Here is a 14,255-nt window from a genome sequence, read left to right as displayed (position 1 = left end):
ACCGCTCATTTACATATTTAAAGCTACAGACACAGAAACAGCCTGTTCTGAGCAGGGCTGAAATAGAGGGGTTTATAGACATGATCAAATACAGGATCAGAGTGGATTTAAGATAGGTTTAAAAAATATATATTTCAGTTGGTGAATTTTCTTAGAATGGGACAAGGTAATAAGATATGAGCACAATATGACAAATAAAGCTACACGTTTAATAATAATAATAACAATCATCATCATCTTTAATCTTAATATTGAATGATGCTGAGGAGTAAAATATAACATTGAAATACATGTTAAAACAATGTCCTGTCTCAAAAATAAAAAATACAAAATACAAAAAACTCAATAAAAAATGTATTTTAACATCAGTATCCATTTTTACTGACAGTCACATACCCTAAATAAATACAAACACATTATTCACATATAAAAAGGTGTTTATTTAGTAAAGTAGTGATGTTGGTTCATACTCCTAAACAGTAGGTGGGGGTAATGCACCTGAGAGCTGAGAGACAGCTACCTTATATTAGAAAAGAGAAGAAGAAAAATGCAGTCGCTTCGCTTTTGACCTCTCAGGCTCGCCGTAGTGTTGTTCCACATTTAGCGCGAAGTTTCATAACAGCTGGGTTGATGGTTAGAGTGCTGCTGAGAAAAAAGAAACCAATTAAACTTTTCATTTTTAGTTTTGTTCAGAATAAACGTTATGAGAGGAAACCGTCACGAGCTGCTCGTCGTTTCCGGGTAACACGGTGACGATAATCTGAGGAGCTTCATCTTTACTGCAGATTAAAGGAAGAGAGCATGGTGAGCTGAAAGACTCATGTTTAATTAAATAAACTTTTAAAGGTGATTTTAAAGTGTTTTCTTTGTGTACCAGAGGAGGAGTCTCGCTCCCAGTCAGGTCGCCAAACGGAAGCAGACAGACTCCAGTGAGGACGAAGACTGGACATGCACAAGAGTAAATATATTTATTTATATTAATAATAATAATAATAGTAATACAAATGTAATAATAATACAGACTCCAGTGAGGACGAGGACTGGACATGCACAAGAGTAAATATATTTATTTATATTAATAACAATAATAGTTATTAACAGAGTTAAAAACGTAGAGTTAAAAATAAAGAATATAAAACATAAAAATCAGAAAAAAATCAGCAGACAGGAAGTGACCAGAGGCAGAGCACAGGTGCAGACAAGAAGTGACCAGAGACAGAGTCCAGGTGCAGACAGGAAGTGACCAGAGACAGAGCACAGGTGCAGACAGGAAGTGACCAGAGGCAGAGTACAGGTGCTGACAGGAAGTGACCAGAGGCAGAGTACAGGTGCTGACAGGAAGTGACCAGAGGCAGAGTACAGGAAGTGACCAGAGACAGAGTACAGGAGCTGACAGGAAGTGACCAGAGGCAGAGTACAGGTGCTGACAGGAAGTGACCAGAGGCAGAGTACAGGAAGTGACCAGAGGCAGGCCCTTGCAGTCATATCCGTGTGTTCATATTGAATCAGAAGCGATGGCGCTCACGATCTGGCTAACATACACCTCCTAGGCTAAATCACTCTCCTCCGCCTGGAACCAATCAGTGTTTAGAGCTGACTGTAAAAGTGTCAACAAGGTCAAGTGCTTGTTTATTTTTTACCGTCCTTATTGGTGTGCAGGTCCTGCTCTTCGTATAAAAAGTCCAACATCACTGGTCCAACCTTTAAGTTCAATGTCCCGCCCATGACCTTAACCCCACCACCAATAAGGTTAACCTGTTTACCAAAGGTGGGTGTGTTTGTGATGATAAAAGTTTGTGGTGCTCGTTCTGCAGGAGAGAAAAAGAAAAAGTGCGAGCGAGATCCGAGAGAGCCACATTTCTCCGTTCAGAAAGCCTCTGACACAGCTGAACAGCCGGCCCGCGTGTCCGGACGCTGACAAACATGTGAGTGCTGCTGCCAACATCTGTGGAACGCACTGTGATGTCACAACCACGCCTGACTCTTTAAAATTCCTTCTTTCTTTTTTTTTACAGGAAGCGTTTATTCGAAGTATCCTCTCCAAGCCCTTTAAAATCCCGATTCACAATTACACAGGTAACATTTACTCCTCATTTACATCTGTCTGTTCACCAGCCTGAAGGAGCACCTTCACCTCGCTCTCTCTCTCTCTCTCTCTCTCTCTCTCTCTCTCTCTCTCTCTCTCTCTCTCGCTCTCTCGCTCTCTCTCTCTCTCTCTCTGATTCACAAAATATAATATAAGAGATTAGAAAAGATCCAATCCAACTAACAAGTTTTTTTATACTAATTGTTTTTTTAAAATACCAAAAATTATATAAATAATGAAAATTTCAATTTATTATATAAAAAAGAAAAAAAAAAATCAATATTTACCAAATCATTTCTTCTTTTCTTTTTTTCTTTTTTTTTTTTAAAATATCTACAGATGAATTATTAGGGTTTTGTTTTTTTCAAAGTACAAGAAATAAAATCAATAAAATAGTATATAAATGAATAATATATATCAATGATTATAATTTCCTATATTTCATATACAGCTCTCTCTCTCTCTCTCTCTCGGGGGTTTAGGGGCGTTGGGAATCAGGGCGCTTGGTCTGAAGCGTGCTGGAGTAAGAAAGGCGCTTCATGATCCCTTTGCAGACGACGCTCTCGTTCTTTACTCGCCTCCGACCCTGAGCGCACATGACCTCATCAAAGCAGACAAGTAGGTTCAAAACACACTCTCCCTCGTTGACGTGATCACCTAGTTTCTGCCTCCGCATTGAAGGAGCTTCTTCTCTGTCCCGTCCAGAGATAAAGTACCCGTCCACGTGGTGGTGGATCCAGTTCTGGGAAAAGTCCTCAGACCCCATCAGAGAGAGGTAAGCTCAGAGAGCGGACTGGAGCTGCAGCTAAACACACGTGTGTCTTCAGTGCTTCTTGACTGTCTCTGATCCTGACAGAAGGAGTTCCTTTAACTTTAATCTGAGCGTCTTTGTCCCTCCTCTCCTCCGACCTCTGACCGCCTGTGACTCCTTCAGGGGGTGAAGTTCCTGTGGGAGTGTGTGACGGGCAGACGCATCGCAGGCTCGTACGGCTGCATCATGGCGGATGAGATGGGCCTGGGGAAGACCCTGCAGTGCATCACCCTCGTGTGGACCCTGCTACGACAAAGCCCCGACTTCAAACCAGAGATCGACAAGGTCATTGTGGTTTCACCGTCCAGTCTGGTGCGCAACTGGTACAACGAAGTGGGGAAGTGGTTGGGAGGGCGTGTCACGCCGGTGGCCATCGATGGAGGGTCGAAGGAGGAGATCGACAGACAGCTAGGTTGGTGCATGTTAGTTAATGGATGATGATGTTTGTGGGCTGCCTGCTCAGTCACAGGTTTTCTCTCATCTCTAGTGAACTTCATGTCTCAGTACGGTCTGAGAGTACCCACCCCCATCCTCATCATTTCATATGAAACCTTCCGCCTGCACGCTGCCGTGCTGCACAAAGGCAAAGTGGGACTTGTGATCTGCGACGAGGTATTTAATGTCACACACTGACTGAAAGCTTGCACAGCTGCTCCTCGTGTGTTTGTAACGTTGGCTGCGTGCGCTGCAGGGACACCGGCTGAAAAACTCCGACAACCAGACGTACCAGGCTCTCAACGCCATGAGCGCCCAGCGGAGAGTGCTGATCTCTGGCACGCCCATTCAGAACGACCTGCTGGAGTACTTCAGCCTGGTGCACTTTGTGAACGCCGGCATCCTGGGTAAGCAGCCTGGCGCCCCCCGACAGGTGAGCCGCCCACGGCGGGTGAGTCCTGCTCTCATGACCTTCCTTTGATTTGCACCAGGCACCGCCCAGGAGTTCAAGAAACGCTTTGAGCTTCCCATCCTGAAGGGGCGAGACGCAGACGCCTCTGACAAAGACAGACAGACGGGAGAGGAGAAACTCAAAGAGCTCATCGGCATCGTGAACAGGTGAGCTCGCACGCCGCCTCCTGAAGTCGATGGTGTGGATGTTACCGTCCCGCTTACATACTGACGACTCTCACTCGCCATCGCAGGTGTTTGATACGGAGAACATCTGACATCCTGTCCAAATATCTCCCGGTGAAGATTGAGCAGGTGGTGTGCTGCAGGTATGTCCGTCAGAGCCCCTTCTCCTGTGCGTGGGAAACCCTGTGTGTGACTCTCACTCTTCCCTGCAGGCTGACTCCTCTGCAGACGGAGCTGTATAAACGCTTCCTGAGGCAGGCCAAACCCATCGAGGCGCTGCAGGAGGGAAAGATCAGCGTCTCGTCCCTCTCCTCCATCACGTCTCTCAAGAAGCTCTGCAACCGTAAGAAGAAGGCGTTCTACAAAGTGGAATTAAAAAAAAGATGCTTGTATCCATGGTGCTTCTGATAACGGCTGCTCTGTGTGTCAGATCCTGCACTGATCCACGACAAGTGTGTGGCAGGGGAGGAGGGCTTCGAGGGGGCGCTGGACCTGTTCCCACCGGGCTACAGCACTAAAGCCGTGGAGCCTCAGCTCTCTGGTAAGAACAAGAACCCGTCAATCATTCAGGTGTGCAGCATGATGACGTCTATGTTTGATGGGTCATGGTGAACACTCCTTAGCATGGTGTGATCTCAACCTGCTGCTCACCTATAGAAGCTGCTGGAGCCTGAGAGAAACTCGGTCGACGACCTCGAGGATTTCTCATCCTGCTGTGTTGAATATTTGAGACTTATGCAACATGTCAGCGTTTCTTCATAACTCCAGATGTCAGGATTCATGATACGGTTTATTCAGAGAGGATCGGGAGCTTGTCGTGAAACGCTGGTTTGTGTTACGTTTGAGTCTCGTCTGTTATCTTCTCTTTACGTTTCCGTCTTGGGAAGCTGCTGACGCTCACCACATCACCGCGGTTCATTTTTCACAGAACCGATTCGAACCTCGACGCCTCGATTCATCCTCACGTCCCTTTTCGTAGCTTATGAAAGACACTTGTCGGCGTTTCAGGGAAAATGCTGGTTCTGGACTACATCCTGGCGATGACCAGGAGCACAAGCAGTGACAAGGTGGTGCTGGTGTCCAACTACACTCAAACCCTGGACCTGTTTGAGAAGCTGTGCAGAACCAGAAGGTGAGTTTTGTGACAGGAAGCTGCCGCTGGTTAGCTTGTGCTAGCGTGCGTTAGCTTGCAGTGTAGCTACGAGCAGTGAACGTACACACACACACTACGTCCTGCGGTGTGTGTGACAGCTTTAATCATTGAGTCATCTTTAGAAAGAGAAAACAGTTAAATGATAAACCACAGGTGGCACACAGGTTAGTGGCTCCGGGTTCGATCCCCGCTCTGTCCACTGTCCTACCTCTCCAACCAAGGAAGAAAAAAGCTGAACAATCCAAATAGAGGAAATAAAAGGTTTGATATCCCAGGAAACCAGTACATGCAGATGCATGTTTGGAAACCAGCCTGTCACTATTTGTGCATCATGTGATTTGTTCTAATGAGCAGCGACTCTGCTCTCCGTCTGCCACAGATACCTCTACGTCCGACTGGACGGCACGATGTCCATCAAGAAGAGGGCCAAGATCGTGGAGAAGTTCAACAGTCCATCTGTGAGTGTGAAACCGCTTCACTCTGCACGGATCTTTAAACACACACATTCACAGCGTCTTCATCCACCTCTTACACTCCTCAGAACCCCGAGTTCATCTTCATGCTGAGCAGTAAGGCGGGGGGGTGTGGCCTGAATCTGATCGGCGCTAATCGCCTGGTTATGTTCGATCCTGACTGGAACCCAGCCAATGACGAGCAGGCGATGGCGCGTGTGTGGAGAGACGGCCAGAAGAAGACCTGCTACATCTACAGGCTGCTCTCGGTCAGTGCAACACGCCTCCTTAGAAAGTAGACCAGCACTGTGTGTGGAGGCTGACTGTGTGTGTGTGTGTGTGTGTGTGTGTGTGTGTGTGTGTGTGCGCGCTCACAGACTGGAACCATTGAGGAAAAGATCCTGCAGAGGCAGGCCCATAAGAAGGCGCTGAGCAGCTGCGTGGTGGACGAGGAGCAGGACGTGGAGCGACACTTCTCTCTCGGTGAACTCCGAGAACTCTTCACGCTCAACGAGGAGACGGCCAGCGACACACACGACAAGTACAAGACAATCCTCTTCTTTTATCTCAGAGAGAGTCGGGACATGCTGAGAGGAGAGACACCGGGTCGGGTTCTGTTGCCTCCGTACATTAGGCTTGTGATATAACCGCTAGGCCACCAGTTACCCAGCCGTGGTGTTTTTGCTGCCTAATCTTCTAAGAGTGGGATGATAGGGATGTTTTGATGACTCATCAGTTTTGATTGGATGAAGGATCAGAGTTATTCCCAATAAGGCGTGTAGCTGAGCTGATTGACAGGTGGGCGCCGTGTGTCGGTGTAAAACCCGCCTCAGCTCCAGCTCTCATGATAGATGGATTCAAACGTCTTGCTGCCCTGGTGACCTTCTCTTCCGCCCTCTTTGTGGTGTTTCTAGATTTCGCTGTCGCCGCTGCGTGAACGGCAGGGAGGTCCGGCCTCCTGCAGACGACTGTGACTGCACCAGCAACCTCTCCCAGTGGAACCACTGCTTCGACAAGAAGGGCCTGAGGGACCAAGTGCTGAAGGCCTCCTGGGACGCTGCTGTGTCCTTTGTCTTCCACCAGCGCTCTCACGAGGACCAGAAGGGCGTCGTATAGCAGGAAGGACACGCCCCCACGTGTACTGTATATACTGATGTTTATTTATTTGTCTTTTCTGTTGATCTTTTATTAAAAACTGAAAAGAAATAAAGAAGAATCTTTGACCATGAATTCATCAGAAATCCCTAATTAACCACAAACACAAGCAGGTGATTGACGCCTTCATTTGTTTGAATGTGTCCACCACGTCAGACCTGTCTCCATGACAACAGTCTGATGACAACGACAGCTGGATGACCGATGCGGCTCCGTTTGTTTTCACTGCATGTTTTATTAAAGAGACACTGCGAGAGGAGGAGGGGTACAAGAGACGATCCGCAGGCGGAACAACTAATAAATATCATCGGAAAAAGGAAAATAAAGGAGAAAAAAAAAGGAAAATATCATCGGAAAAATCTTTCTGAAAAGATTTGGAACTTGAATCCTGGCTCGGGGGGCCAGACCAGGAGGGGGGCCCCTTGAGGGCTCACAAACTTAAACCACATCACTCTCGCATCACGGGGGGCGCCATCTGACAGCACTCACTCAGACTCAAAGCGTCAGGTGCTTTATTATTGATGTGAAAAACAAAACAAAGTCCCTAAAGTAAAATGAAGAGGAGTCATCCGTCTGTAGGAGAGACACAGAATCAGGACAGAAGAGGAAGAGGAGTAATCACAGGGACAGCTGTGATGGGGGTGAATGCTGGTCCACTGTTCATCCTGTTCTTCAAGTTTAACACCTGACGAGCTCTCTGAAGACTGAACACCTTTACAGGGATCTAGTCTTGAAGTCTTTGGGGGATGTTCTTTACATTTTTTCACTCGTAGAAACCTCTAAGTCAGAGGTGTCCAGCAGGTCGCTCGCGGACAGGTTTCCAGTCGCTCGCCTGAAGGTTGACCGACTGTCTTCTTGGACATTGATGTGAATTTAATATCACTGCACTTGTTTATTACATAAGCGTGTGTTCAATCAGGAGCTTAACTCAGCTGGTGTGTGCTGTGTGAATAAATGCTAATAACTCTCTACTTTCATGTAGTCAAAGAAGCTCTCAGATTAACTGGAGACCCCTGCTCCAGTGTGTTGAGGATTTATACATGTAATGAGCGGTTATATCCAGCAGATGGCGGTAATTGGACTTCTTGGATGAAAGCTGAAAAGAAGAAGAAGAAGAAGAAGGAGCCGGGTGGATGTGTTTACTGTCAGTCAGTGTTCAGCTTTTATACTTTTATGAACATCTCTGAAACTGTGCTGAGGACCGAGAGATGAGCGGGGTGAGAGCGGAGAAGAGGAGCCTGAAACAGCTCTGTTTCCGGGCTGTGAGGACACATTTAGACGCTATCAGAGCTGAAGACGTCCTCGGTGAGTTTATTCACTTTATTTATGCTCATTTTAAAGTATCTCACACGGACATTTAAAGGGTAACAGAAGAAGCTAACTCCGTCAGCTCTGTGTCTATGGTTAGCATCCAGGCGTTTCAATGAGCGTCAGTTACCGAACAAGCGATCTGATTGGACAAGAGGCATTCCATGAGTGACGACAAAGATTAAAGGGGGCGGATGGCGCGAAACTCCGGTAGTATCGAAACATCGGGAAAAAGATGGACGGAACAACTGCCTGACTTACCTATATGAGGACATCAAAATGTGTCTAACATTTAACATGAGGAGCTCCACATACACACAGTCAGACATGCACTAACACGGCGCTGCGCTCGCCTCCAAGGACGCTACAGAGACAGTCTGATACGTTATTCAGTAAAGACGAGGCGATAAATGTCTCTGGGCTGTCATTGTTTTGTGTGCAGTGGGCGTGTCCCTTACCGTTTCAGGTCGCCATCTCCATCGTCCTGCTGAACGTTAGTCCTGCAGGCCCCGCCCCAAAAGTCCCTAGACCGTCAGAAAGTAGATAACCGTGAGTAGGGTCTTTTTTCAGGGTCGATTATTTACCCGGGTAAATCTGGTCGAAACACGCGTCGTTCCTCAAAAAGACCAGAGTTCTTGGGGATAGTTCCTCCGGTCTAAATATAGACTGGGATGATCACCGTGACGACGTGGAAAAAGAGCTGATTGGTGGTGGTCCTCAACGGTCTTGATTAAAAATCCGGAGTCCATCTGTCCGTCCAGTCTGAGACTGAGACAAGACCAACTGAGACCGGTCTTTGGACCAACACTCGTAGACCGTGTGAAAGGACCCTAACTCTCTGTCCTACTGTAGATCTTCCGAAGCCTCTCATCACGGACCTTCTTCCTCACCTGACCGTGTGCCAGCTGGATGAACTCCAGCCGGCTCTGAATCAGAGAGGTACGTCCCTCGACAGCATGAATCCTCACGTCCTGGTTTTAAATCTGGTCTTTGATACGGAGGGGATGAAGATGTTCATTTGTCTTCTTTAAGGAATATCCACATACGCTGGATGGATCGGGATCCTGCTGGATATGTGCAGACCTGAAAAGGTAGCGTCATGTTTTCCACTCACAGAAACAAAGAAGCTGTGTGATATTTAAAACCTCTGGACTCTTTGTGTGTCCACGTTCCATTTCAGGCTGTCGGCGTGCGCACTGAAGAGGAGGCCAAACACGAGGTCATGAGGTGGCTGTTCACGGTCGTCTTCTACGGCTTCACCAACCCCTTCGTCAAGAGGAACATCAGCGATCTAAACACGCCGTCCTTTTTGTTCGCCGCGGCCAAATGTCTCACCAGTTTCACGCTTCTCGGGACTCCAGCCAGTCACGAGAAACTTCAGCGGTTGACGGCTGAGCAGCGTCCGCTTCTGGACCTTTTTGAAAAGCGAATGAAAACTGTGAAAGTGTCGAACACCGTGGATGTGTCAAAGAAGAGCAGTCGGACGCCGTTGTATATCTTTCACCGCCTGGTCGACCACGGCGCGGCGGATCGAGTTCTCGTACACAGTGATTGTCCCACGCTGCTGGCCTGGATCCTTCATGGAAGGGGAACTCAGTATGTGTCCCCCGAGCTGATGAAGCTAATGCACAAACAGCCGTTCTGTATTTCACAGGACGCTTCAGTGGAAGGGGGCGGGGCCAGTTGCAGCTCTGGCCTCGTTAGCGGTGCCTCAGAGGATCGGGAGGATGACGCCACGCCGTGCAAACGTCAAAAGATGAGTTTTGTGTCACTTGAGACGGAAGAGGAGGAGAAATGTGGAACGGCTAACGTCGACGTAGATCCACAGCGTCTCTGTGGAGCCTTCGCTGCACGTGACGGCCCCTCAGCAGGCACGTGTCCGAGGGGCCGCATTCAATGTCTGGAGCTGAATAACTGCAGGTCGGGGGCGTTAAGAGTGCTGACCGCCGCCCTGCCCACCTTCTTCTGCCTTCGCTCTTTGGTTCTGCACAGCTCCTGTAAGTTAAAGTCCTCACTGACATGCTCACAGCAGTGCCACGTGAAGTGCCGTTAAATGATTCTGTTTCCTGTTTGTGCAGCGACCTTCAGCGACTCGGATGTCTTTTCCCTGGCAGCAGCGCTGAGGCGACTGTCTGAGAGCGGCCGCGGCTCGCTGACCGACCTGAGCGTCAGCGCGCTGCCCTACGCAGAGCTCATGGAGACCCTGCTGAACGCCAGCTCCAAAGTGACGTCGCTGCATGTGGAAATCCATACGGTGGTCCCGTGTTCCCGGCTCACAGAGTCCGACACAAAAGGTAAAAAATAAAACCAAGCTTTCTGCGTTCTAACCTCTCTCACTGTAGCTTCAGTGTTTAGCCAGCTCTGCATGTAGAGACACTGTAGCTTCAGTGTTTAGCCAGCTCTGCATGTGGTGGACACTGTAGCTTCAGTGTTTAGCCAGCTCTGCATGTGGTGGACACTGTAGCTTCAGTGTTTAGCCAGCTCTGCATGGGTCTGTAAAGCTTTCTGCGTTCTAACCTCTCTCCATGTTTCATCTCCAACATTGATCCTAGTTTGAGCAGCTTTCTGCTGCTGGAGCTTATTAGAAACATGCAGAGGCTTTTTAGCTCGGGTACAATCACTTCTATCTGAAGCAGTTCCACTGCCCGCTTCCATCGCTGCAACACCTGTTCACCTGATAACTGCTCTCATATCTGGCAAACCCAGGGGCGTCCAAAACGGCCTTCAAAGCCCCGCCTACCTTCTCTGGTCCAATCAGATCCAGAGCATTCAGGAGCAGAATCTAAAGTTAGAAGGAGGACATACTGGCTGCTGCATTGTTGTCAGAGAAGCTTCAACACAACAGGTTTCCTTCATGATCACACAGGAAGAGAGCAGCTCTCTGATTGGCTGACTGATCACAGAGGAAGAGAGCAGCTCTCTGATTGGTCCTTTAGAGGTTAATTTTGGCTCTTTTCTCTGAACAGAGCTGCCTCTGGAGAAACTCACAATCAAAGTCACTGAGCTGCAAACAGACTCACAACGTTTCACATCTCTGCTGAGGCGCTGTCCAAATCTCAGCACACTTCACGTAGCCGGGATGAGATTACCAACGGGCTCCTCTCAGAAGAGACTCCTGACCACTCTGTCAGGTTTGTGTTTCACTTTGAGCCAACAGGAAACTGGATTAGATGATTTAGTTAAGAACAGTCCAAACTGCAGCGCTGTCACTGTTTACATGTGCTCACTCTTTTAGAGTCCAACCAGCACTTGAAGATTCTTCACTTGGAGGACATGAAGCTGTCCGACTGTCTCCCGGAGATCTTAAATCTCCTCAAAGTCTGCAAGTTGGAAGGTAAGAAGAGTCCTGTTAGTCTTTCTCTGAGTGTGGACAGGAGCAGGGACAAAGGAAGGTTTTGTTTCCTTCTCCTCTCAGAGCTGAGGTTCAATGACTGCCGCCTTCTGGAGAAGTGGAGTGACAAGGAGGAGAGTCTGAGGCAGCTGGTGACGGCTGTGAAGAAAGTTCCTTCTCTGCACACACTGAGCCTGGCTCAGAATCGACTAGGTGAGCAAGTCCCTGACATCGTTCTACACTCAGGACTGATGGTAGAGGCTGCAGCAGAGTAAAGAGTCCATCAGTATGAACTCATCCATTCAGACACATTCACACACTGATGGTAGAGGCTGCTGCAGAGTAAAGAGTCCATCAGTATGAACTCATCCATTCATACACATTCACACACTGATGGTAGAGGCTGCAGCAGAGTAAAGAGTCCATCAGTATTAACTCATCCATTCATACACATTCACACACTGATGGTAGAGGCTGCAGCAGAGTAAAGAGTCCATCAGTATGAACTCATCCATTCACACACTGATGGTAGAGGCTGCTGCAGAGTAAAGAGTCCATCAGTATTAACTCATCCATTCACACACTGATGGTAGAGGCTGCATCAGTCTCAGATAAACTTCTTAACTCAGTTGGTGAAGTCGGTCGCCTCTCACCTGGAAGGTTGGGGGTTTGATTCCCAGCTGCTGCAGCCATGTGTCCTGACTGTCTGCTTCAGCATCAGTGTGTGTGTACGAGGACGCGTGAACGTGACGCAGGTTAAAAGGTGAAGAGAAGCGTGACACCATTCATCTGTAAATAAATGGCGCTCTGTGTGTCTGCAGCCAGGAACGTGTGCGTCCTGTCCGAGCTGTTCTCAGGATCTTCAGCGAGCTCAGTGCGCAGACTGAACATCAGGTAGGAGCCGCAGGACGTCTCTTCACTGATTGGCTGAAGTCCTCAGTCCAGATGTTGGCATCTGTTTTCTATGACAGGCGACTAAAAGCCACTTCAAACTTCTCTTACAATGATGCAGTGGTTCTCCACCTGGGGACTTTAAGTCCTGTTTCCACCGAGCGGTCCGGTTCAGTCCGGTTCGGTTCGGCACACATTTTGCAGCGTTTCCATTGACTACAGCCGGTAAAGATTCCAGAATAACCGACCCGTACCGTCCTACTTTTTGGGACCTTTCTGTTGGGGTGCCAAGAATATCGATCCGCCCCTAAAAGGTGGAGCTTAATCACTGCAGTCTGCTGATTGGTCGAACGAATAGCTTCAACTCTCCGAGAGCAGCTTTTAAAAAGTCGTCGTTGTCTTGATTCTTCACTCTGACTTTATTAACTCCATTTAAATGTCATTTATTTTGTTCTTCTGAGCAGCTCCAACTTCATCCAGCCCGCTGAGCTGCTGCAGTTTGCAGAGACACTGAAGACACATCGACCCCCGCACCGACTGACCCTTGACCTCAGGAAAAACCCGGGGGATCGGGACCCCGACACGTGGGACGTTGCCCTAAAGAGACTCCGCCCATTCTGTGGTGTACTTGTTGAAGGATGGGTGTCCACCCACACGATGGCCGACCACATCAGCAACATGTGAGCCAGGCTGGACTGAAGGCTTTGTCATACTTCATACTGATATATGAGGCGTGTGCTGTTTGAACCTGCAGCACCCGCTTTCATCTGGGACCGGCGTCGACACGAGGACGAACTCGTCCAACAGAAAAGATGGGAAAAACAGTAAGCAGTAAGACTACGGATGTACAAAGTCAGGTTAAACATGTTAAAGGTCTTCTCCTCTGAACATGTGAGTGGAGCGTGTTGTTTTTAACACGCCTCTAACCCGGAGCCCTCAACAAGCAGCTAATCCATATCATCCACCCAATGCATGAACAAAACCTCACTCACAAAGTAGATCTACTTACTCTAGATCTATCGAACCACATTACAATAAACTGGTCGACAGCTTGCAGCGTCAGAAATCTCATTAAAGGTAAACATAATAATATTAATATACACTGCAATAAGGGGAGTAGAAGTAGCTCGCTCACTTGTTTTATTTTTTATAAAAAGAGTCAGAGAGGGGGGAGAACATTTTGATGACACAAAGTAAGATCTGACATTTGTTTGTGTTCATAAATAAATGTTACCTGTTGTTTCAGTTTAAGATGATTAAAGGATGTTTTAGCTCACTGGACTGAGTCCAACACAGCCCCCCCCCCCCCCCCCCCCCCCCCCATCGGCTGCACTGAGCTGTGTTGTTCGACCCAACATTCCTGTAAAATCAACCAACATGTTGTCTCATTCATGTTGCAGAATAAACCCAGGAGTGAGCCCGGTGACTGTTTGAGCCCTTCAGACAGGTTTCACATCGTTCTGTGTTCAATTCACTGAGTTCAGTTTTTAGTGTATGATAATCAAACTGTGGCTGGTTTTATGTGTAAGAGCTGGATGAAGGGTATAAACTCAGGGTCTGTGAAGACAGTGTTATACCTCCAGAGGCCACGTGGAGGCGCCAGAGTCTGCATGTCGTGTCTGAGTGATTCCATGATAATAAACCACATTAATGATCTGTGTTAACTCCCCTCAAAGAACTCAAACATCCTCAATCACATGGGAAACTTAAGCTGCTATTTATACATGCTAACATGCTAATGACAGCCGCAGTGATACATGTATTTATTTTTATTCTGTCCCCACAGTTGGTAATTAAAAAACAAAGATGTGCAAAGTCACAATTTTAAGTTCTTAGAAAATTGAATGCAAACTTGTTTGAAGTCTTAAGTTGCAAAAATACATTTATTGGTATTTAAGTCCGTTGCTAGTTCTACAGTGTGCCCGAGTTTTCCCCCCGAAATGTTTATGGAAAGGGTGAAAGATTTAAAGACCATTAATGTGTGAACACACCGTGTG

General features: G+C 47.7%; 2 protein-coding genes across 3 annotated transcripts; both read left to right on the top strand.

The window, feature by feature from the left end:
- The first annotated feature begins 796 nt into the window (after positions 1 to 796).
- rad54l (RAD54 like) lies at positions 797 to 6,803 on the top strand. The gene is made up of 18 exons (XM_079351500.1): positions 797 to 804; positions 878 to 958; positions 1,815 to 1,925; positions 2,016 to 2,076; positions 2,569 to 2,704; positions 2,792 to 2,861; positions 3,021 to 3,309; positions 3,385 to 3,509; positions 3,589 to 3,739; positions 3,824 to 3,950; positions 4,037 to 4,111; positions 4,181 to 4,311; positions 4,399 to 4,509; positions 4,977 to 5,100; positions 5,501 to 5,579; positions 5,663 to 5,842; positions 5,951 to 6,114; positions 6,488 to 6,803. The coding sequence occupies exons 1-18, from the start codon at positions 802 to 804 to the stop codon at positions 6,687 to 6,689; spliced, it is 2,220 nt and encodes a 739-aa protein (XP_079207626.1). The 5' UTR covers positions 797 to 801; the 3' UTR covers positions 6,690 to 6,803.
- A 940-nt stretch (positions 6,804 to 7,743) lies between these two features.
- Positions 7,744 to 12,997, top strand: lrrc41 (leucine rich repeat containing 41). 2 transcript variants are annotated; one of them, XM_079350912.1, is made up of 10 exons: positions 7,744 to 8,033; positions 8,889 to 8,975; positions 9,069 to 9,127; positions 9,217 to 10,033; positions 10,115 to 10,330; positions 11,003 to 11,167; positions 11,272 to 11,370; positions 11,452 to 11,580; positions 12,189 to 12,261; positions 12,723 to 12,997. In XM_079350912.1, exons 1-10 carry the CDS (start codon positions 7,937 to 7,939, stop codon positions 12,940 to 12,942), a joined length of 1,962 nt encoding a protein of 653 aa, XP_079207038.1. In that variant the 5' UTR covers positions 7,744 to 7,936; the 3' UTR covers positions 12,943 to 12,997. The 2 variants fall into 2 exon arrangements, with proteins under 2 accessions (XP_079207038.1, XP_079207039.1); XM_079350913.1 differs by lacking the exon at positions 7,744 to 8,033 and adding an exon at positions 8,510 to 8,585.
- Positions 12,998 to 14,255: the final 1,258 nt, after the last annotated feature.

This window comes from Symphodus melops (genome assembly GCF_947650265.1).
Source record: "Symphodus melops genome assembly, chromosome: 8".
Lineage (NCBI taxonomy): Eukaryota > Metazoa > Chordata > Actinopteri > Labriformes > Labridae > Symphodus > Symphodus melops.
Note: the sequence above shows the minus strand (reverse complement) of the source record. Positions and strands in the feature narration are given on the sequence as shown.